Here is a 25,478-nt window from a genome sequence, read left to right as displayed (position 1 = left end):
TAAATCTGTATTTATTTATTAAAAAAACTATAGAATAAATACAAATATCACTGACTATATAATACAAAATGTACAACAATTTGTAGAAAATCTACGTACATTTATTTACAAAGGACAGACTAGAATCTATTGCGGTAGCAACTTCTTACATAATTTACAATAAAACCGCTCATCGGATTTTGTTTTCTTGCAGGTGATTTTTTTACGACTTGGAAATCATAAAAAAAGGAGATTTTTAAATTAGGCTACGCTCTTTTGACATTGTGTTGCGCAACTAATCACATGCATTTGAAAAATTGCATTTAATTAGAAATTTTCTTGTTCAGTACTCTCGGGCTAAAGTTTCACTGGCAAAAGTCATGTTGCGCAATAAACGTCGGTTCTATTTTTTTTAACGTAAAAATCATTATTAAAATTGGATTTTTAAATTAGCTTTCGTTCCTTTGACATAATGTTGCGCAACAAATCACTATTTTCTTATGAATTTGAAAAAAATATTTTTTTTTATTTTCATGTCTTTTACCCTCGGACTAAAGTTTCGTTAGTAAAAGCGATGTTGCGCAATAAATGTCGTTTTTATTTTTTTTCAATTTAAAAATTATAAAAAATTAAATTTTTAAATTAAACCTTGCTCTCCTGAAATAATGTTGTGCAACAAACCGCCATTTTTTTATGAATTTGAAAAAATTAAATTTTTAACAATTTTCTTGTCTGCACTAAAATATTATTGGAAAAAAAATGTTGCGCAATGAATTTTTCTTTAATTTTTTTTTGTCGACTTAAAAATTATTAAAAAAATAGAATTTTCAATTAGTCTTAGCTCCATTGACATTATGTTGCGCAACTAATCACATGCATTTGAAAAATTGCATTTAATTAAAACTTTTCTTGTTCAGTACTCTCGGGTTAAAGTTTCACTAGTAAAAGTCATGTTGCGTAATAAATGTCGGTTATATTTTTTTTAACGTAAAAATCATTATTAAAATTGGATTTTTAAATTAGCCCTCGTTCCTTTGACAGAATGTTGCGCAACAAATCACTGTTTTCTTATGCATTTGAAAAAAATATTTTTTTTAAATTTTCATGTCTTTTACCCTCCGACTAATGTTTCGTTAGTAAAAGCAATGTTGCACTATAAATGTCGCTTTTATTTTTTTTTTTGACTGAGAAATCATAAAAAATTAAATTTTTAAATTAGACCTTGCTCTCCCGATATAATGTTGTGCAACAAACCGCCATTTTATATGAATTTAAAAAAAAATATTTTTTTAAAGATTTCTGAATTAAAATATTAGAAAAGTGACTCAAAAATCATCATTAAAATTAAATTTTTAAATTAGCCCTCGTTCCTTCGACATGATGTTGCGCAACAAATCATTGTTTTCTTATAAATTTGAAAAAATAATATTTTGTTTTAATTTTCAAGCATTCTACCCTCGGACTAAAGTTTCGCTAATAAAAGCAATGTTGCACAATAAATGTTGCTTTTATTTTTTTTTTCGACTTAAAAATCGTAAGAAAATAACTTTTTAAATTAGACCTTGCTCTCCTGATATAATGTTGTGCAACAAATCATCATTTTTTATGAATTTGAAAAAATTAAATTTTTAAAAATTTTCTTGAAATTATTAGAAAAAAAAATGTTGCGCAATAAATGTCTTCAATTTGTTTTGTCGACTTAAAAATCATTAAAAAAATAGATTTTTCAATTAGTCATCGCTCCATTGACATTATGTTGCGCAACTAATCACATGCATTTGAAAAATTTAAATTATTAAAATTTTCTTGCCTTGTATTTTCGGACTAAAGTTTCACTAGTAAAAGTCATGTTGCGCAATAAATGTCGGTTCTATTTTATTTTCGACTCAAAAATCATCATTAAAATTGAATTTTTAAATTAGCCCTCGTTCTTTCGACATGATGTTGCGCAACAAATCACTGTTTTCTAATGAATTTGAAAAAAATTTTTTTTTTTAATAATGTGCAACAAATCGCCATTTTTTTATGAATTTGAAAAAATGAAATTTTTCAACCTCTGAACTCAAATATTATTAGAAAAAAAATGCTGTGCAATAAATGTCTCTTCAATTTTTTTGTTGACTTAAAAATCATTAAAAAATTAGATTTTTAAATTAGTCCTCGCTCCATTATGTTGCGCAACTAATCACATGCATTTGAAAAATTGAATTTTTTTAAATTTTCTTGCTTTATATTCTCGGACTAAAGTTTCACTAGTAAAAGTCATGTTTCGCAATAAATGTCGGTTCTATTTTTTTTTCGACTTAAAAATCAACATTTAAATTAAATTTTTAAATTAGCCCTCGTTCCTTCGACAGGATGTTGCGCAACAAATCATTGTTTTCTTATGAATTTGAAAAAAAAATTTTTTTTTAATTCTCATGTCTTCTACCCTCGGACTAAAGTTTCGCTAATAAAAGCAATGTTGCACAATAAATGTCGCTTATCTTTTTCTTTTCGCCTTAAAAATCATAAAAAATTAAATTCTTAAATTATCCCTCGTTCCTTCGACATGATGTTGCGCAACAAATCACTGTTTTCTTATGAATTTATTTTTTTTAATAATGTTGCAACAAATCGCCTTTTTTTTATGAATTTGAAAAAATGAAATTTTTTCAACCTCTGAACTGAAATAATATTAGAAAAAAAAATTTTGCTCAATAAATGTCTTAATTAAAAAATTAGATTTTTAAATTAGTCTTCGCTCCATTGACATTATGTTGCGCAACCAATCACATGCATGTGAAAAATTGAAATTTTAAAAATTTTCTTGCCTAGTATTCTCGGACTAAAGTTTCACTAGTAAAAGTCATGTTGCGCAACAAATGTCGGTTATATTTTTTTTTTAAGTAAAAATCATTATTAAAGTTGGATTTTTTAATTAGCCCTCGTTGCTTCGACATGACGTTGCGCAACAAATCATTGTTTTCTTATGAATTTGAAAAAAATATTTTTTTTAATTCTTATCTACAGCATATGCATTTAAAAAATTAATTTAAAAAAAAAAATCTTGTCCTGTACCCTCGGACTAAAGCTTCACTAGTAAATGTCATGTTGCGCAACAAATGTCGGTAATATTTTTTTTTTAAGTAAAAATCATTATTAAAGTTGGATTTTTTAATTAGCCCTCGTTGCTTCGACATGACGTTGCGCAACAAATCATTGTTTTCTTATAAATTTGAAAAAAATATTTTTTTTAATTCTCATCTGCAGCATATGCATTTGAAAAATTAAATTAAAAAAAAAAATTCTTGTCCTGTACCCTCGGACTAAAGCTTCACTAGTAAAAGTCATGTTGCGCAACAAATGTCGGTTATATTTTTTTTTAAAGTAAAAATCATTATTAAAGTTGGATTTTTTAATTAGCACTCGTTCCATAGACATACTGTTGCGCAACAAATCACTGATTTCTTATGCATTTGAAAAAAATATTTTTTTTGAATTTTCATGTCTTTTACCTCTGAATTAAAATATTATTAGAAAAAAAATGTTGCGCAATAAATAACTCTTTAATTTTTTTTGTCGACTTAAAAATCATTAAAAAATTAGATTTTTAAATTAGTTTTCGCTTCTCTGACAGACTACTTCACAACAAATCACCATTTTGCTTTGCATTTTATAAATTGAAATTTTCTTGTCTTGCATCCTCTGACTAAAGTTTCACTAGTAAAAGTTATGTTGCGCAATAAATGTCGGTTATATTTTTTTTTCAACGAAAAAATCATTAAAAAAATTGATTTTTAAATTAGCCCTCCTTTCCCTCACATAATGTTGCGCAACAAATTACCATTTTGCTATGCATTTGAAAAATTGTTTTTTTTTTGTTCATTTTCTTGGTTTGTACCCCCAGACTAAATTATCTTTAGCAAAGACATTGTGTCGCAATAAACGTTGCTTTTATTTTTTTTCGACCTAGAAATCATAAAAAAATAAATTTTTAAATTAGACCTCGCTGTCCTGACAAAATAATGTCGCGCAACAAACCACAACTTTGTTATGATTTTGAAAAAATGAAAATTAAAAATAAATTGTCTTATACCTTCTGCCTAAAGCTTCATTAGCAAAATGTTTCGCCATAAATGTCGCTTCTATTTTTTTTTGATGCTGATTTTGAAATTAGCCCTCGTTTCCTTGACATAATGTTGCGCAACCAATAACAATTTTATGATGCATTTGAAAAATTGAAATTTTCTTGTCTTGTATTCTCTGACTAAAATTTTACTAGCAAAAGCCATGTTGCGCAATAAATGTCGCATCTAATCTTGCTTCATGCGGTGAGAAAATATCACTTTTTAGAGCAGAAAAACCTCGTCTCAGTTGCAAGAAAACCCCGTTGGACGGCACTCTATATACAATCGTCATAAAAAAAGCGAACTATCTATGTATAAGCTTTGGCATCGAGCCGTATGATAATTTATATAAAAAAAAATTATAAAAATAAATTATAAAACTATTTACAGTCTTTTTTACATTATTACTACCTATTAATTAACCTACAGTTGTTGGTCTTCAATAAGGGGAGCAACATTCTCGTCTTGGACACCGTTGATTTTCTTCTCTAGCACTAGTGCGGAGCTGGATTTCCTCGCCTGATAGAAATCTGCAAAAAAAAACAAAAGAAAGCGGTTACTCCCACTGGTATTTATTTATTTTTTTTTATTAAATTTAACTCTCACGTAAACCCTTGGTGCATAAAACCCCATGTGCGGTCAACACGAGATTTTTATCGGAGGGTTTATCAAGTTACTTTTGGTGCAATTTCCGTTTTACGCCGATGCGCACAGGTGCATGGGAAACTGATTTAGTGAAGCAAAAACGGATTCAAAAAAAAATTTAATTAAATATTTAAAAGCCAAAGGAAGTGAAAACCATTGAAGGTCTATAGAACAATGCCAGTCCTACTGATATATATTTGCTAGTTAGGAGATCATGTTCTATAAGGAAAACTAAAGATTAATGCTGACCAGAGATTGATTTAAATGAAGGAATACTAATGAAATTTTTACATGAACTCTTTACAAATTGCAACGTTCTGTTTGTCTTAGATATAATATTATTGAAGTGATGAGGAAAACGAAACTTCGAGGATCCAAATAGTTACCAAGATCCTTTATAAAGTTGCGTTATTAACTGAGTATTCGACACTCTTTCTACTGAAACTCATGAAGCAACATTTATTAATGTTAAGAGACATGGTATTTAATTATCACCAAGAAAAGATTATATTAATTTTGCAGATTTTCAATATCTAGAGGAGATATAGTATTTTTTTTTTAAATTTTAAATTTAAATATTGTAAATCTGACAATAAAGTAATTTTTTGATTATTCCAGGCAGTTGAATTCATTTTAAATTTCTATCCTGAAAATTTGTTCAAATGTGTTGAATAAATTAATATGAATGAAAAAATCATTCCTTTGATCTGAAATCACCAAGAACTTGAACAATATAAATAATGCATTGCTGTTTTTATTGACTTGCTTAAGCTTGTTATATCGGGACAATTAATTAGTTTTGCAGATGATATGGCTCTAATATTCAGACGAAATGCGTGGGGAGAAGTGAAAACTTTTTTGTGTGAGGGTTTTGGACAAGTGAGGAATATAAAACTGACAATTAATATGGATAAAACTAACTATATAGCTTTTTCACCGATCAATTAAACTAAAAATAGGAGAGGGAGAGAGAAATTTCTGAAAAAAATAAAACTATTCATCCATTATCTCAAAGATGCTGGTCATACAGTTTTATAAAAGGTAAAAACACAAAATCTACAGTATCACAAATATTTGTGATTTTTTTATAAGTATCTAGGGATCATAATTGGTCAAAAATTAAAATGGGGTGATCATATTAATTAACTTTGTATTAAAATTCGTAGTTTGATGCATATATTATATATACAGGGTGTCCCAAATTCGAGGGTGACCATTGGAATCTCGGAAACCGTAAGAATTACAGGGTCGGTTAAAGTTGCGCAATTTGCGCAACGAAACGTCGAATTAATTTTTTTTGCGTCATGTTGTAGCACATAAAAAGTGGCAATAAAAAACTATTTTTAGTTTTTCGATATCTCTTTAAATAAAATCGGTAGAAGGTAAAAACGATTTTGACAAATTTTGTTTTATGACGTTTAAAAAATTTCAAAATCTCCGGAAGTATCCGAAATTTTGAAATTTTTTAAACGTCATTTTATTAAGCTCCAAATTGCGCAGCTTTTCCTCCATTCTACCCACCCCGTAACTCATACGGTTTTCGAGATCCCAATGGTCACCCTCGAATTTAGGACACCCTGACTTGAGAGAGATATCATGTAATAAATTATGTCTATTTATTAATAAATCTTTGGTAGAGTCGTTGCTGTCAAAAAAAACAAACTATACTACATTGAATTACTATATAATGCTGAGATCAGTAACATAGATCGACTTTACATACAAAACCTTTTCCTCATTTGTACATAAAACTGATTGCTGAAAAAGACAAGTTTTTCATGCTCAAATTAGGAATAATGTACATAATCTGTCTTTACCACTTAATCTCTATTTTATAGATTACTTAGGGCCATTTTACAATTTAATTCCTCCTGAAACAACTACATAAATAAAAGTTTGCAAATGTTTGGAATAAAAAGGGTATAAGTGTATCTGTGCCCTATTTAACACGCTTATATTAGCTCGGATTGTATGTATGTATGTAACGGAATCTTTGGGCTTAATTTTCACTTCTAGACTTAAGTCTGATCAAGAAAAAAAAGCGTCGAGTACATTTTACTTTATTTAAGTAAAAAAAATTATTTTACTTTAAGTAAATGATTGTATTTAAAACTTATTGAACTTAAATTAAGTATAACGAAAGGTATCATTGTTTAAGTTTGTTTAAGGATGTTCTTGAAAAAAATACCACATTTTCCGAAGAAAAATTATTTTTTAGCTCCCTGTCTATTTTTTCGAAAAACGTTGATAGAGGTGTCCAATCATTTTATTTGAAGAATATTTGTACAAATTTTCAACTCTCTAACTTTCGTCCTTTTTGACTTATGCACATGCTGATAGGATTTTCTTGAAAAAAATTCCACATTTTCCGAAGAAAAATTATTTTTTAGCTCCCTGTCTATTTTTTCGAAAAACGTTGATAGAGGTGTCCAATCATTTTATTTAAAGAATATGTGTACAAATTTTCAACTCTCTAACTTTCGTCCTTTTTGACTTATGCACATGCTGATAGGATTTTCTTGAAAAAAATTCCACATTTTCCGAAGAAAAATTATTTTTTAGCTCCCTGTCTATTTTTTCGAAAAACGTTGATAGAGGTGTCCAATCATTTTATTTGAAGAATATTTGTACAAATTTTCAACTCTCTAACTTTCGTCCTTTTTGACTTATGCACATGCTGATAGGATTTTCTTGAAAAAAATTCCACATTTTCCGAAGAAAAATTATTTTTTAGCTCCCTGTCTATTTTTTCGAAAAACGTTGATAGAGGTGTCCAATCATTTTATTTGAAGAATATTTGTACAAATTTTCAACTCTCTAACTTTCGTCCTTTTTGACTTATGCACATGCTGATAGGATTTTCTTGAAAAAAATTCCACATTTTCCGAAGAAAAATTATTTTTTAGCTCCCTGTCTATTTTTTCGAAAAACGTTGATAGAGGTGTCCAATCATTTTATTTGAAGAATATTTGTACAAATTTTCAACTCTCTAACTTTCGTCCTTTTTGACTTATGCACATGCTGATAGGATTTTCTTGAAAAAAATTCCACATTTTCCGAAGAAAAATTATTTTTTAGCTCCCTGTCTATTTTTTCGAAAAACGTTGATAGAGGTGTCCAATCATTTTATTTGAAGAATATTTGTACAAATTTTCAATTCTCTAACTTTTGTCGTTTTTGACTTATGCACAAGCTGATAGGATGTTCTTGAACAAAATACCACATTTTCCGAAGAAAAATTATTTTTTAGCTCCCTGTCTATTTTTTCGAAAAACGTTGATAGAGGTGTCCAATCATTTTATTTGAAGAATATTTGTACAAATTTTCAATTCTCTAACTTTTGTCGTTTTTGACTTATGCACAAGCTGATAGGATGTTCTTGAACAAAATACCACATTTTCCGAAGAAAAATTATTTTTTAGCTCCCTGTCTATTTTTTCGAAAAACGTTGATAGAGGTGTCCAATCATTTTATTTAAAGAATATGTGTACAAATTTTCAACTCTCTAACTTTCGTCCTTTTTGACTTATGCACATGCTGATAGGATTTTCTTGAAAAAAATTCCACATTTTCCGAAGAAAAATTATTTTTTAGCTCCCTGTCTATTTTTTCGAAAAACGTTGATAGAGGTGTCCAATCATTTTATTTAAAGAATATGTGTACAAATTTTCAACTCTCTAACTTTCGTCCTTTTTGACTTATGCACATGCTGATAGGATTTTCTTGAAAAAAATTCCACATTTTCCGAAGAAAAATTATTTTTTAGCTCCCTGTCTATTTTTTCGAAAAACGTTGATAGAGGTGTCCAATCATTTTATTTGAAGAATATTTGTACAAATTTTCAACTCTCTAACTTTCGTCGTTTTTGACTTATGCACAAGCTGATAGGATGTTCTTGAAAAAAATACCACATTTTCCGAAGAAAAATTATTTTTTAGCTGCCTGTCTATTTTTTCGAAAAACGTTGATAGAGGTGTCCAATCATTTTATTTGAAGAATATTTGTACAAATTTTCAACTCTCTAACTTTCGTCGTTTTTGACTTATGCACAAGCTGATAGGATGTTCTTGAAAAAAATACCACATTTTCCGAAGAAAAATTATTTTTTACCTCCCTGTCTATTTTTTCGAAAAACGTTGATAGAGGTGTCAAGATTTAAGTTCATATTTCTTTGAAATAGGTGAATAAGTCTATTTTCTTCTTCTTTTCAATTTTTGCTATAAGTGACGTATTACCCAATAAAATAAGTAACTCTTCGTATAACTCTTCTCTCATAGATAGTTGCCAATAGAATACTTCTACCAAAACTTACATTTTGTTTTGTTTTTTGTTTGCCTTCTACTACTGTAATAAAAAATCTTTGTATTTAAAAATAATTTTCTTCTTTAGCAATAAAAGCGTGTTCTTTTAGTTTTTTTTTTAAACTATTATTTATTATTTTAAAACAATATTAGTATTTGGTTTACCTAGACACGTATTACAAAGTTTTCGATGATTTTTGAAATCGGTTTTTGAAAATCAAATATGGAGAGCCGCGAAGGTAAGTTTAAATAAATTGCCATAAAAAATGTGAGGTTATGATTTAATTAACAAATTATTTTATATCAAACGAACTGTAGTAGGTGGTATTTTATTATAGTTTAATATAAACGTTGTGTATTTAAGATAGCAATTATTTTTACCTTCTGACTAGATTAATTAGACCGCCTCTAAACGTTTTATAGTACATGAAACGGATAGAGAGTTTTACTCATTTAACTAACGATATTGAAAAGAAGAAACTAAGCTTTAGACAAATATGTCACTTTAAATGCACTAAAATCGTATGCCTTTGATTTTAAATTTACTTTTAATAATGATTTTCTATTCTTGACATCTTTGGCGTTTGGTCCACTCATTACTACTTTGAAGACTATATTTTGCACCTTGCTGAATAAGAAATATTTAAGCGTTAGTGTAGAAAAATGGAAAAATCTACAGTTTTTAGATTGTACATTGTGCTTTTCTTTAATGTCCTCCCCCCTCTTTATTTTTTGAACGTATCAATTCAAAACATTGAAACTTGAGGTAATGCAATTGATGAACGAATGCTATGTTTTAAAGCAAAATTGAAAGATGAAAATTTCAAGATGGCAGCCATCTTGGAAAAAAAATTAAATAAAAAGGGTGGTCTTGTGGCACATTTTTTTCAAGTACTTTATAACTCTAAAATATAAATTCAATATTTTTACCTACTACAAAATGGTGGTACATTTAATAATTACCTGAATACATTAACATTTAACTTGATATATCGAATAAATACATTGAGTTCAATCGAGAAGATGCTGGGAATGGTTGCCTTCAACTTCTTGACACATGAACGAAATTTCATACCTATACATTTGTCTGCCGTAAATCCAATACTTAAGCAGGTTTAGTTTTGGACACCTTTTGCTTCAAATAACCCCATAAAAAAAATCTAGAGGTGTCAAATCTGGCGAGCGAGCTGGCCATTCCGCAGATCCTCGACGGCCAATCCAACGACCGGGAAAATTGTTATCTATTGTAATGGAGTATTGTGATGGAGCTCCATCTTGCTGGAATACAATATCCATATCGAATTCATTAGGATTCGTTTCGACAATTTTGGTGATTAAAGGGTCAATGGTATTTTCCAACATATTCAATGAATAGAGGCCCACAATATGGTTTCCCAATATCCCTGCCCAACTGTTTATTTCTTCTGGATATTGAGTTAATAGTTTCCCAGAAGACGTGAGGATTAGTGTCACTCCAATAACGACAATTTTATCTATGAATATTACCGTTGAGAAAAAATGTACATTCATCACTAAAACAAATGTTATGGAGATAGGTAGAATGCCGTGCAATGGTTTCTTTACGTAATTTGTAGAGATATGCATGTATTCAGGTAATTATTAAATGTACCATCATTTTGTAATAGGTAAAGATATTGAATTTATATTCTGGGGTTATAAACTACTCGTCAAGAGCTTCAAAATGATGTGCCACAAGACCACCCCTTCTATTTAATTTTTTTAATGGCTGCTGGGCGCCATCTTGAAATTTTTATCGGTCAATTTTGCTTTAAAACAGTATTCATTTATCACTTATCTTAAGTTTCAATATTCTTACTCATGGAAATAAAACATAGCAAAAAACTCGCATAAATAAGGAAAATAATAATAATAGAGTGATTGCTCAAAGTAAACGTCAACTACAAAACAAATTTATCCGAATCTGAAGAAGACGAAGTGATATAAATTATTAGTTGTGTAGCATTTTATAGGACGAATTTTCGTACTGGCTCAAGTTATTTATCTTTTTTTAATTGTTTTCAATCGGTTGACGTCACTTTTTTTTGATAGCCTATGTCATTTCGAATGTTTGTTTTAAGGTACTTAAAATAAGTTTTTAAAATTTTGTATAGTATATTCCAGGTAGTTGAAAGAATTTTTTGTACAATTTAATTGATTAAAGTAATTGTATGGAATAAAATAACCAATAAGGTGATATGAATAAATACTATCGCTTTCTGTACTTCGAAAACATAAGAAGTTACTCCAGGTGCATATTTTGCTATAACTTCAAATGTCTGGACTAAAATAGTAATTGAATACGATTGAAAAACCATGTCTAGTGATTGAAAAAAATCATGATTGTAAAGGAATCAATAACTTTATTCCAAAGATTCCTGCAATGAGATTTAATCATTTGAGTAAATTAGCTTACCGATTGGTTTCAAAATTATCAGTTATATCCTGCAAAAAACACTGCAGGAATCAATTGAATTGATTGTCATTAAAAAAAAACATTGAGTTTATTTGATAATTGATGTTATTTAATGAGAAAAAATTGCCCAAATAAGTAGAAATTCAAGAAAAACCGAGAGAGAAAAGGGAAAATTGCATCTTCATTTGGGATGTAAAAAATTGCGCAGCCTACAAGGATTTTTGACTTATCATGTTTAATTTTTTCAGCCTCTTACTATGATTAAATATCAAAAAGTGTAAAATTAAACCATGAAACCGACCGGAGAGAGAAAAACGAACCAACCAACTCTCTTATTCGAAAAAAGCATTTAAAATCCATACAACAACAGCTGTTTTGTCTCTTAAAAACAGCTGCTTTCTGCTACGAGGTAAAAATCATCGTGTGTAACATCTGACTTGCGAAGATTCCATAAAACCCATTGGCATACAGGCAGACTTTTAAATACTTTTTTTTTCACATATCATCGAGTTATTAGTTGGGAATTCTTCGGTTTATTTGTTGAAACATGTTACTAAGAGCATACAACATACGTAGCTCTCATTTATGTGGTTAAATGGGTTTTGTTATTGGGCATTTAAATATTTTCCCTTTTATTGTCCTTTCTATGGCTAAAAATTGTAAAAAAAGTCCAAAAATAGAAACTAAAACTAGTTCCTAAAAGGCTTAGGAACATTCTTGTACTGAAAACCTAAGCTACAGATAGAAACTACAGTTAAAAACTGGGATATTTTGAAAAAACCAGCCTGCTAGGAAAACAGAAGTGGTAGTTGTCCAAAGAAATCAAAATTTCATGAGAAATATCAAATTTAGAAGAAAAATGCTTAGGAACATTCTTGTAGGAAAAGATTTATTCTAAATTTTTTATAACTACACATTTTTTGATTAAACTGATAGAAAATGAGAAATTTAGAAAAAACCAGCCTGCTAGGAAAACAGAAGTGGTGGTTGTCCCAAAAAATCTAAATTTCATGAGAAATATTAAATTTAGGAGAAAAATGCTTAAGAACATTCTTGTAGGAAAAGATTCATTCTACATTTTTTATTACTACACATTTTTTGATTAAACCGATAGAAAATGAGAAATTTTGAAAAAACCAGTCTGCTAGGAAAACAGAAGTGGTGGTTGTCACAAAAAATCTAAATTTCATGAGGAATATTAAATTTAGGAGAAAAATGCTTAGGAACATTCTTGTAGGAAAAGATTTATTCTACATTTTTTATTACCACACATTTTTTTATTAAACTGATAGAAAATGAGAAATGTTGAAAAAACCAGCCTGCTAGGAAAACAGAAGTGGTGGTTGTCCCAAAAAATTTAAATTTCATGAGAAATATTAAATTTAGGAGAAAAATGCTTAGGAACATTCTTGTAGGAAAATATTCATTCTACATTTTTTATTACTACACATTTTTTGATTAAACTGATAGAAAATGAGAAATTTTGAAAAAACCAGCTTGCTAGGAAAACAGAAGTGGTGGTTGTCTCAAAAAATCTAAATTTCATGAGGAATATTAAATTTAGGAGAAAAATGCTTAGGAACATTCTTGTAGGAAAAGATTTATTCCACATTTTTTATTACCACACATTTTTTTATTAAACTGATAGAAAATGAGAAATGTTGAAAAAACCAGCCTGCTAGGAAAACAGAAGTGGTGGTTGCCCCAAAAAATCTAAATTTCATGAGGAATATTAAATTTAGGAGAAAAATGCTTAGGAACATTCTTGTAGGAAAATATTCATTCTACATTTTTTATTACTACACATTTTTTGATTAAACTGATAGAAAATGAGAAATGTTGAAAAAACCAGCCTGCTAGGAAAACAGAAGTGGTGGTTGTCCCAAAAAATTTAAATTTCATGAGAAATATTAAATTTAGGAGAAAAATGCTTAGGAACATTCTTGTAGGAAAAGATTTATTCTACATTTTTTATTACCACACATTTTTTTATTAAACTGATAGAAAATGAGAAATGTTGAAAAAACCAGCCTGCTAGGAAAACAGAAGTAAGTGGTGGTTGTCCCAAAAAATTTAAATTTCATGAGAAATATAAAATTTAGGAGAAAAATGCTTAGAACAATTCTTGTAGGAAAAGATTCATTCTACATTTTTTAATACTACACATTTTTTGATTAAACCGATAGAAAATGAGAAATTTTGAAAAAACCAGCCTGCTAGGAAAACAGAAGTGGTGGTTGTCACAAAAAATCTAAATTTCATGAGAAATATTAAATTTACGAGAAAAATGCTTAGGAACAATCTTGTAGGAAAAGATTCATTCTACATTTTTTAATACTACACATTTTTTGATTAAACCGATAGAAAATGAGAAATTTCGAAAAAACCAGCCTGCTAGGAAAACAGAAGTGGTGGTTGTCCCAAAAAATCTAAATTTCATGAGAAATATTAAATTTAGGAGAAAAATGCTTAGGAACATTCTTGTAGGAAAAGATTCATTCTACATTTTTTATCACTACACATTTTTTGATTAAACTGATAGAAAATGAGAAATGTTGAAAAAACTAGCTTGCTAGGAAAACAGAAGTGGTGGTTGTCCCAAAAAATCTAAATTTCATAAGAAATATTAAATTTAGGAGAAAAATGCTTAGGAACATTCTTGTAGGAAAAGATTCATTCTACATTTTTTATCACTACACATTTTTTGATTAAACTGATAGAAAATGAGAAATGTTGAAAAAACCAGCCTGCTAGGAACACAGAAGTGGTGGTTGTCCCAAAAAATCTAAATTTTATGAGAAATATTAAATTTAGGAGAAAAATGCTTAGGAACATTCTTGTAGGAAAAGATTCATTCTACATTTTTTATTACTACACATTTTTTCATTAAACCGATATAAAATGAGAAATCTTGAAAAAACCAGCCTGCTAGGAGAACAGGAGTAATGGTTGTCCCAAAAAATCGACATTTCATGAGAAATCTTAAATTTAGGAGAAAAATGCTTAGGAACATTCTTGTAGGAAAAGATTCATTCTACATTTTTTAATACTACACATTTTTTGATTAAACCGATAGAAAATGAGAAATTTTGAAAAAACCAGCCTGCTAGGAAAACAGAAGTGGTGGTTGTCACAAAAAATCTAAATTTCATGAGAAATATTAAATTTAGGAGAAAAATGCTTAGGAACAATCTTGTAGGAAAAGATTCATTCTACATTTTTTAATACTACACATTTTTTGATTAAACTCATACAAAATGAGAAATTTTGAAAAAACCAGCCTTCTAGGAAAACAGAAAAGGTGGTTGTCCCGAAAAATCGAAATTTCATGAGAAATATTAAATTTAGGAGAAAAATGCTTAGGAACATTCCTGTAGGAAAAGATTCATTCTACATTTTTTATTACTATACATTTTTTGGTTAAACTCATACAAAATGAGAAATTTTGAATAAACCAGCCTGCTAGGAAAACAGAAAAGGTGGTTGTCCCAAAAAATCTAAATTTCATGAGAAATATTAAATTTAGGAGAAAAATGCTAAGGAACATTCTTCTAGGAAAAAATTTATTCTACATTTTTTATTACTACACATTTTTTGGTTAAACTCATACAAAATGAGAAATTTTGTAAAAACCAGCCTGCTAGGAAAACAGAAGTGGTGGTTGTCACAAAAAATCTAAATTTCATGAGAAATATTAAATTTAGGAGAAAAATGCTTAGGAACATTCTTGTAGGAAAAGATTCATTCTACATTTTTCATCACTACACATTTTTTGATTAAACCGATAGAAAATGAGAAATTTTGAAAAAACTAGCCTGCTAGGAGAACAGGAGTAATGGTTGTCCCAAAAAATCGACATTTCATGAGAAATATTAGGTTTAGGAGAAAAATGCTTGAGAACATTCTTGTAGGAAAAGATTCATTCTACATTTTTTAATACTACACATTTTTTGATTAAACCGATAGAAAATGAGAAATTTTGAAAAAACCAGCTCGCTAGGAGAACAGTGGTTGTCCAAAAAAATCAAAATTTCTTGATAAATATTAAAACTTTCCAAAAAAAATGCTTAGGATCATTCTTGTAAATAAAACTTGATCTACAATTTTTATTACCACACATTTTTTCATTTTATTAACAGAAAACGAGTAATTTTGCAAGAAACCTGCTTGCCAGATCTACAACTTCCATTACTACAGACCTCTTTCACTCAAAATTTCTCATACTGCTTTTCAAGCCCTTATTTGCCAAAAAATAACCTGTTCCCAAAATCATATATATTACAAATATTGATTTAAACATCAACTCATACAACTTTATCAGCTGATAAAAGTTATGGCAAATATCAGGTTATTTACCAAAAAAACCATAATTTTTTTTCTTGAAAATATATTTTTAGCCTGATGTCTGGTTCCCTAAATCTAAGCACACGTGCTACGAAACCCGATATTTTCACGACTCATACCCCCGTATAATGAAAAAACAAAAATAGGCCTGCGAAACGGACTTTTTGCGGTCTCGAAGGACCATAATTTATATTTAGGGCACGAGCTTATATTAGGCCATATGTTCACTTTAACAGATTGGGAACCTTGAACCATCTTTTCTTACATTCCAGGGAGTGTCGAAAGTTCCTTTATTGGAAAACAAATGTTATTACAACATAATGTTTTCAGTCATACCGTTCCCAAGAACGATAACAACTAATAGCGATAAGAAAACACCATATAGATCTTGTATGTTTACACATTGCCCTCGGTAATATTTTGCACTTTTATCGTTGTTTTGGCGATATAATTTAAACAATTTGTCAATAAATAATCTCGCGCGAGATAACGAGCTGGTAGAGTACAGATACTGTTGCTGGTTTTTGTTTAATAAATTAACACCTACAGGCTTCTGAAATTATCGCATTTTAAGTAACGAAACGTCTACGGTTTGCAAACAAATCGTTTGTTTAAACATTCTCAGGTTGTTGCTTTTTTTATAATTAAAAATGTTGAGTTGGGTACCCACAGGTAATGATGATCATGATGATGATGATGAAGGTTTTATTTATAAAAATGATATGTGAGAAGAAATAAGAGAAATGATGTATTTTTATATGACAAGCACGTTTTTTTAGAAATATCTCGTTTTTGATCAGTCAAATCAATAAATTTATAATGAGGGAAGTCGTAGATTACGTCATGTCCAACGAAATTGGTATTAAGCATTTTCCTCGAAAACGTAACAGTTTCGATGAAATTTTGATTTTTGTGAGTCTACTTTCGGATCACATCTTATCTTCCTCTGACAGGCATGTTTTTCAAAAAATTCCCACTTTGTATCAGTCAAATTGAAATATGTATAGTAATGGAAGTTGTAGATTAGGGTTTTCTATATAAGAATGTCCATAAGCATTTCTTTCGTAAATTTTCGTAAATAGAAATTTTGATTTTTTTGAATAAGCACCACTTCTGTTCTTCTGACAAGGTGGTTTTTCCAAAATTTCTCATTTTCTATTGGTTAAATCAAAAAATGTATAGTAACAAAAGTTGTAGATTATGTCTTTTCCTATAAGAAAGCTCTTAAGCATTTTTCTCCTTAACTTTATATTTTGCAAGAAATTTTGATTTTTTTGAACAATCATTACTACTGTTCTCCTCGCAAGTACGATTTTTCAAAATTTCTCATTTTCTATCAATTTAATCAAAAAATGTATAGTAATAAAAATTGTCGATCAGGACTTTTCCTACAAGAATGTTCCTAAGCATTTTTCTCCTAAACCTAATATTTCTCAAGATATTTTGATTTTCTTGAACCATCACCACTACTGATCTCCTAATAAGCTCGTTTTTTCAAAATTTCTCAGTTTCTATCAATCAAATCAAAAAATGTGTAGTAATAAAAATTGTCGACTAGGACTTTTCCTACAAGAATGTTCTTAAACATTTTTCTTCTAAACCTGATATTTCTTAAGATATTTTGATTTTCTTGGACCATCACCACTACTGTTCTCCTAATAAGCTCGTTTTTTCAAAATTTCTCAGTTTCTATCAATCGAATCAAAAAACGTGTAGTAATAAAAGTTGTAGATCAGGACTTTTCCTACAAGAATGTTCCTAAGCATTTTTCTCCTAAACCTAATATTTCTCAAGATATTTCGATTTTCTTGGACCATCACCACTAATATTCTCCTAATAAGCTCGTTTTTTCAAAATTTCTCAGTTTCTATCAATCAAATCAAAAAACGTGTAGTAATAAAAGTTGTAGATCAGGACTTTTCCTACAAGAATGTTCCTAAGCATTTTTCTCCTAAACCTAATATTTCTCAAGATATTTTGATTTTCTTGGACCATCACCACTACTGTTCTCCTAATAAGCTCGTTTTTTCAAAATTTCTCAGTTTCTATCAATCAAATCAAAAAACGTGTATTAATAAAAGTTGTAGATCAGGACTTTTCCTACAAGAATGTTCCTAAGCATTTTTCTCCTAAACCTAATATTTCTCAAGATATTTTGATTTTCTTGAACCATCACCACTACTGATCTCCTAATAAGCTCGTTTTTTCAAAATTTCTCAGTTTCTATCAATCAAATTAAAAAATGTGTATTAATAAAAATTGTCGATTAGGTCTTTTCCTACAAGAATGTTCTTAAGCATTTTTTTTCCAAAACCTAAAATCTCTCAAGATATTTTGATTTTATTGGACCATCATCACAACTCTTCTCCTGACAAGCTGGTTTTTTCAAAATTTCTCAGTTTCTATCAATCAAATCAAAAAATGTGTAGTAATAAAAGTTGTTGATCAGGACTTTTCCTACAAGAATGTTCCTAACCATTTTTCTCCAAAAACTAATACTTCTCAAGATATTTTGATTTTCTTGGACCATCACCACTACTGTTCTCCTAATAAGCTCGTTTTTTCAAAATTTCTCGGTTTCTATCAATCAAATTAAAAAATGTGTAGTAATAAAAATTGTCGATCAGGACTTTTCCTACAAGAATGTTCCTAAGCATTTTTCTCCTAAACCTAATATTTCTCAAGATATTTTGATTTTCTTGGACCATCACCACTACCATAACCTTCCTAGCATGCCTCATCCCCTCTGAGCAAGCCGGATTTTTCAAAATTTCTCATTTTTTATCAACTAAATCAAAAAATCCATAAAAACAAAACTTGTAGATTAGATTTTTTTCTACACAAATGCCCCTAAACATTTTCCAAGTAAACCCAATACTTCTCAAGAAATTCCAAACTTAAAACGATCAAATAAGACCCAGTAAGAAGTTCTTACAAGTTAAATCACGTTTCCCGCCACTTTTCCCCAGTTGGCGCGAAAATCTTTAACGGTTTAGTCATCGAACAAACAAGCAAGAACCCTCGTGGGAACACGAGAGAAAAAAAAAAGAACCTTTTGGAACCTGTCAGGTAAAGACGGAGTGCATAAGGTGGTTCCAAAACGTCTGTAGGTGAATCATTGTTATATATTTATGTGTCTTCGCTTTCTCGAGGGTCCCGAGCATAAAGGAGATCTCAACTTGTAAGGATATAAGATATACTTTACGGTTCAATAAGGGGTAGGTGGATAATTTTGGTATTCAATGTGTCAGTCAGTTGCTTAAAAAAGATGTTTTGTATCGGTAAAGAATATGGTTGTTTTGGCGGGAGTCACGTATCAGAAGATTATAAGGATTTTAGTATATCAAGTTGGGGTTTTTTGTTATATTAATAAGGGGTGTTGTACAGTGGCTCTTTTTGAATTAAGTCTTGGTAACCAAGCAAATGTTCCCAATTTCTCGTTTTTTATTGATTTAAATGAAAAATGTGTTAATTATAAAAGTTGTAGTCTAGGTTCTTGTCTACAAGAATGTTCCTTATCAGTTTTCTCGTAAATAAAACATTTTCCAAGAAAATTTGAGAAAACTAGCGTATAAGTTGAAGATGAATGCTGGTTCGACAGTCAATTAAAAAAATTATAAATATCATGAGAATTTTCAAGTATAGGAGAAAAATGCTTGGGAACATTCTTGAAAGAAAAATCCTGATCTACAACTCTTATTACTACACATTTTTTGATTTGATTGATAGAAACTGAGAAATTTTGAAAAAACCAGCTTGTCAGGAGAAGAGTTGTGGTGATGGTCCAACAAAATCAAAATATCTTGAGAAATATTAGGTTTAGAAGAAAAATGCTAAAAAGTATTCTTGTTGGAAAAAACCTGGTCGACAATTTTTATTACTACACATTTTTTGATTTGATGAATAGAAACTGAGAAATTTTGAAAAAACGAGCTTATTAGGAGAACAGTAGTGATGATGGTCCAAGAAAATCAAAATATCTTGAGAAATATTAGGTTTAGAAGAAAAATGCTTGGAAACATTCTTGTAGGAAAAAACCTAGTCTACAACTTTTATTGGTATACATTTTTTTGATTAAACTGATAGAAAAGAGAAATTTTGAAAAATCGTACTTGCGAGGAGAACAGTAGTAATAATTGTCCCAAAAAATCCAAATTTCTTGAGAAATAATAAGTTTAGGAGAAAAATGCGTAGGAACATTCTTATAGGAAAAAACCTGGTCGACAATTTTTATTACCACACATTTTTTGATTCGATTGATGGAAACTGAGAAAATTTGAAAAAACGAGCTTATTAGGAGATCAGTAGTGGTCACGGTCCAAGAAAATCAAAAGATCTTGAGAAATATTAGGTTTAGGAGAAAAATGCTTAAGAACATTCTTGTAGGAAAAGTCCTAATCGACAATTTTTATTACTACACATTTTTTGATTTGATGAATAGAAACTGAGGAATTTTGAAAAAACGAGCTTATTAGGAGATGCAGTAGTGGTGATGGTCCAAGAAAATCAAAATATCTTGATAAATATTAGATTTTAGGAGAGAAAAACTTAGGAACATTCTTGTAGGAAAAGTCCTGATCAACAACTTTTATTACTACACATTTTTTGATTTGATTAATAGAAAATGAGAAATTTCGAAAAAACATTCTTGCCAGGAGAAGATGCTTGAACGAAAGTCACCTCAAAAAAATTAAAATATCTTGAAAAAATATTAAGTTAATGAGAAAAATGTTTGAGACATTTTTGTAGGAAAAGCCTCGATCTACAACTTTCATCACTACATAAATTTTGATTTGACTGATTTGAAAAATGCCTGTAACAAGTCGCAAAATAGACGACTTAGACAACTAAGGTCGATTGTTTATTTTTTTTAGGCATATCCTTAAAAAACTCCTTATTTTATTATTTACCTTGACATAAGAAAACCAACATCAAGCCCATTTATTCACTATTTTAGCCTAAAGACTTGTCAACACCTGTTGTACTAATTTCTTTTATGACCCCAACTCTTTCTATACCTACATATACTTGCAGTGACTCGTATTAAGGTGACTCACAACGAATTACGTCACCCTAAGTTTGGGCATGTCTGACTTTACAGTTTATTTCGTTCGACCATGAAACATCTCGGAGCAACGATATTTACCTCCTTTCTATCTTCAATAAATGATTTGTTCCTAATCTATGTCAGTCAATATACTAATTGATATTGATGTAACAGATATAATAATTACCAACGTAATGTAAAGATAAAGACTTTTTAATTTGAAGAAATATTAATATCTAATCTGTGCGTTTATTAGGGTTCAGGTACCTCGTAGGTGAATGACTTGTCCATGTCGAACTGATCTTGCAATGATTGCATTTTTTTTTGCTTTTGCCGACACCTTTTGTGGATTTTATGTTATAAAAAGTGTAATTGAGTCACGTTTTTGTAATAATAATTGTTCTTTGTTTAACGTATATATTTATACATAAGCGGGGTCATGTTAAGAATAGTTGAGGAAATAGAAGTGTGAGATTGGCAAGCAAGTTAAAAAAAATGTTTTGTTAATAAAAATACTGACAGGTTTTAATAAAATCACTGTTTTTCGTCCAAAATATCCAATCTAATAGCATTTTTTTTAAATATTTATCATTATACATATATATAATTATATCAAATTTAAATAAAAAAACTATGTTATTACATTGAATATTAAAACCAGTTGTTATTTATGCGTATTATTTTCGAAAACAATGATTTTTGAAACCATTTTCTAACTGGCAAGTTGTGTGGGGTGGGTGGGGGGCCTAAGGGTAGGTTTAATGCAAAACGTTTTAAAAATAATTGCCTGAGAGAAAATGCTTATTAAAAAAACTATAGCAAAAAAAATAATATCACAAAATGGAAAAAATTTCGGCATCTAAAAAAATTGACAAAGGATTTACATATCAATTCTTAAGCACTTCAAGCACTTAGTCATCTCAAATTAATTAAGTAATTAATTAAACAATAAACGCACATCCATTTAAGCACCTATAAAAGCCAAAAATAAATAACCTGACAAACGGATCCCATAATTTAAATATAATTATTCATTAAACTGTCTGAACATTAGCCATGTATTCCTAGAACAATTAAAAACACACATGCATGTTTATTATTTTTTATATTATGTATAACTTTTTAGACAATGAATTTTGAAGGAAATTTGAATATACACTACCGGTAATAAATTAATGCCCTGGGTTCAGTTGTACCCTCTCAAACGCCAATTAAAAAAATTGACACAGAATTTATACAGGGTGTTAAAGACGTGCTAATATTTAATGAGGTGATTCCTGGACTCATTTTAGGAAAAAAAGTTCCTATGAAAATATGTCCTAAGCGTCTTCGCTTTTGAGATACAGGATGTTACAGTTTTCAAAAAAAAATCAGTTTTTTAATAATAACTTAAATAATATTGTTAACGTTTTTATGAGATATCAAATTTAAATAAACAAACTGTGTTATTAGATTGGATATTAACCACGAAATTCATGCGTATTATTTTGGAAAACAATGTTTTTCGAATACAATATCTTACTGGTAAGTTGAGTGGGGTGGGTGGGGGGGCAAGGGTCATGTTAATAAAAAAAAACATATTTTAGTCCAACTTTAAAAATTCATAAGAAATTTAAATCAAGAGAAATTTACTTGAAACCTTTTGTAATTATAAAGAAATCAACTGCTAATCGATGAGAGAAGATTATAAGTTAATTGGTCACATATTTTTCAAGTAATACATTTTTTAGCAAAACTACCGATACAAATAAGACTTGATATTTCAATATAAGATTTGTTGGACTGTTTTTGGTAAAAAATTTATAACTTGAAAAATATTTGACCAATTAACTTACAGTCTTCTTCTACAGATTAGCAATAGATCTCTGTATAATCACAAGAAGTCTCAAGTAAATTTCTCTTGATTTGAATTTTTTATAAATTTTTAAAGTTCGACTAAAATATGTTTTTTTTTTAACATAACCCTTGCCCCCCCGCCCACCCCACACAACTTACCAGTAAGAAATTCTTCTGCAAAATCATTGTTTTATCAAATAATACACATAAATAAAATTGTTTATTTAAATTTGATATAATTATATATACGTATATTAATAAATATTTAATACAAAAACAGTGTGAATAGATCAAATGTTATGGATGAAAAATGGTGATTTTTCAACAGAATTTCTTATTGGTAAGTTATGTGGGGTGGGTGAGGGGCCAAGGGTGGTGTTAATAAAAAACAGAATTTTAGCAAAAATAATTTTAATCCAACTTTAAAAATTAATAATAAATTCAGATCAAGGGCAATTTACTTGAAACTTCTGCAAAAATTTTGTTTTTTTTTAATAGAACTCTTGCCCCCCCCACCCACCCTACACACCTTACCAGTAAGAAATTCTTTTGAAAAATCACCGTTTTTATATTAAATATTTATTAATGTAAATATATAATTATATAAAATTTAAATAAACAAATTGTGTTATTAAATTAGATATGAAAAACAATGAGTTTTGTTAACAATTTCTTACTGGTAAGTAGTGTGGGGTGGGTGGGGGGCTAAGGATAAAATTAATTAAAAAAATGTTAGTACAGCATTAAAAAATTCATAAAAAAATTAAATCCAGAGCAATTTACTTGAAACTTCTTGTGATTATAAAGAGATCTATTGCTAATCGGTAGAAGAGGACTGTAAGTTAATTAGTCAATTTTTTTTTAAGTAATACATTTTTTAGCAAAACTACTGATACATATAAAACTTGATATTTCAATATGAGACTTGTTGGACTGTTTTTGGTAAAAAAATTATTACTTAAAAAATAATTGACCAATTAACTTTTAATCTTCCCTATCGATTAGCAATAGATCTCTTTATAATGAAAAGAAGTTTCAAGTAAATTGCTCTTGATTTGAATTTCTTATGAATTTTTAAAGTTGGATTAAACAAAATTTTGCAGAGAAATTTCTTACTGGAAAAACTATTCACTAGAGCAACTGAATCCAATCAGCACTATCTTTGTATTAAATATTTATTAATATACATAATTACATCAAATTTAGATAAACAAATAGTGTCATTAGAATTGACATTAATGACGAAACTAGTTGCTATTCATGTGTATTATTTTTGAAAACAATTTCTTACTGGTAAATTGTATGGGGTGGGAGGGGGTAAGGGTAGGTTTAATGAAAAATGTTCAAATGCTTAAACCCGTGCTCTATAAAGGCTTGCTAGATTTTAACAGATTACTCAATAATAATGTAAAAATCATTTTAAGTAATTACAGATATTAAGATTTTAACTGTTTTTTTTTTTCGTCTTATTTTAATCCTTTTTACAGTGCATGATTAAATTTTAAAGTGTCTTAGATTTATCATTTTATATTTATAATATTTGTATTTTGTTTTTATAAAAACCGTAGGTCCAAATCTTACATTTATGTTGTAACCTATTATTAGGTGTAGCGAAATTTGCTAAATTATTAAATTTTTCAGTCAATCAAAGTAGGTTTTTTATTTTAGGAATTATATATACAATATTATAACAGCATTTTTAGACTTTAACTACTTATAAAAAATAAATAAAAAAGATTCTTTTAAAAAAAAAAACAGTTTTTTAGGCACTTACTCATTTCAAATTAATAAGGCAATTAATTAAACAACAAACGCACTTCTATTTAAGCACCTTATAAAAGCCAAAAATAATTAAATATAATTATTCATTAAACTGTCTGAACATTTACCTGGAATAATTAAAAACAGACGCTTGTATGTATAATAGATGCTCTTTTATAGCGTTAGGATTATTATTATATTAGGATAATTAATAAAGGAAATTTGAATAGACACTCACCGGTAATAAACTGCTGCCCTTGGTTCGGTTGCACCCTCCCGAACGTCATCTTCCTCCTCGCCTTCAGGATCTTCCTCCCCGGACACTTCTTCTTCTCCGCGACGTTCTCCTTCACGTCATCTTTACTCCTCTCCAACTCCTCGATCGTTTCCACGTCAAACCCGAACCGGGTCATGAATCTCTCCTGATCCAGAGCGTATTGCTCCTCCAACATCCGTCTGGTGTCCTCTGGATCGGCCTTTCCGAACAAACACTTTTTGGACCGTTTACGTCTCGCAACCAAGTCCTGGCTCAAGTCCCTGCTTGATTTCGGATGAACGAACAGACGTCCCGGACCCGATTCCATAATGACGATTTTGTAAATGTTTTCCATTTTTTTTATTGTTTAATTTTGAAAAAATGGCGCGTAAATTTCGACTGAGTGACTCAACTTGAGTTGACTAAGTCTTACCGTGGTAGACGAGCGAATGATTCGTGAGTGGTGTTCCCAGGTAGGCCGATGAAGCGTGGTTTCCCCCTCTCCAGTTTTGTGGTGGGCATTATAATACGATACCTATGGATATTCTATGGGAATATAGAGATTGACTGAAAAGTGAATGTTTGTACTGGTTTTGATGTGGAAGTGGCTTAAGGGTGGCATTTTCGTTTGGGTTTAGGTCTATATTTGGCCATGTATGCAGGGGCGTTATGCAAATAGTGATTTTTAGCATGAGGGTTGAGTTTAAACGGGGATTTCACTGTAGATTTCTTTAATTGATAAGTAGTAGTCGAGAAGATTTTTGTC

The 25,478-nt window shown here is 29.4% G+C and overlaps 1 protein-coding gene across 1 annotated transcript; it reads right to left on the bottom strand.

Moving 5' to 3' along the window:
- LOC126738729 (uncharacterized) lies at positions 1-25,139 on the bottom strand. The gene is made up of 2 exons (XM_050444166.1): positions 24,695-25,139; positions 1-4,618 (listed from the first exon to the last, which is right to left on the bottom strand). The coding sequence occupies exons 1-2, from the start codon at positions 25,065-25,067 to the stop codon at positions 4,512-4,514; spliced, it is 480 nt and encodes a 159-aa protein (XP_050300123.1). The 5' UTR covers positions 25,068-25,139; the 3' UTR covers positions 1-4,511.
- Between the last annotated feature and the right edge of the window lie 339 nt (positions 25,140-25,478).

Source organism: Anthonomus grandis, chromosome 7 (genome assembly GCF_022605725.1).
Source record: "Anthonomus grandis grandis chromosome 7, icAntGran1.3, whole genome shotgun sequence".
Lineage (NCBI taxonomy): Eukaryota > Metazoa > Arthropoda > Insecta > Coleoptera > Curculionidae > Anthonomus > Anthonomus grandis.
This window is presented reverse-complemented; position numbering and strand designations above follow the sequence as displayed.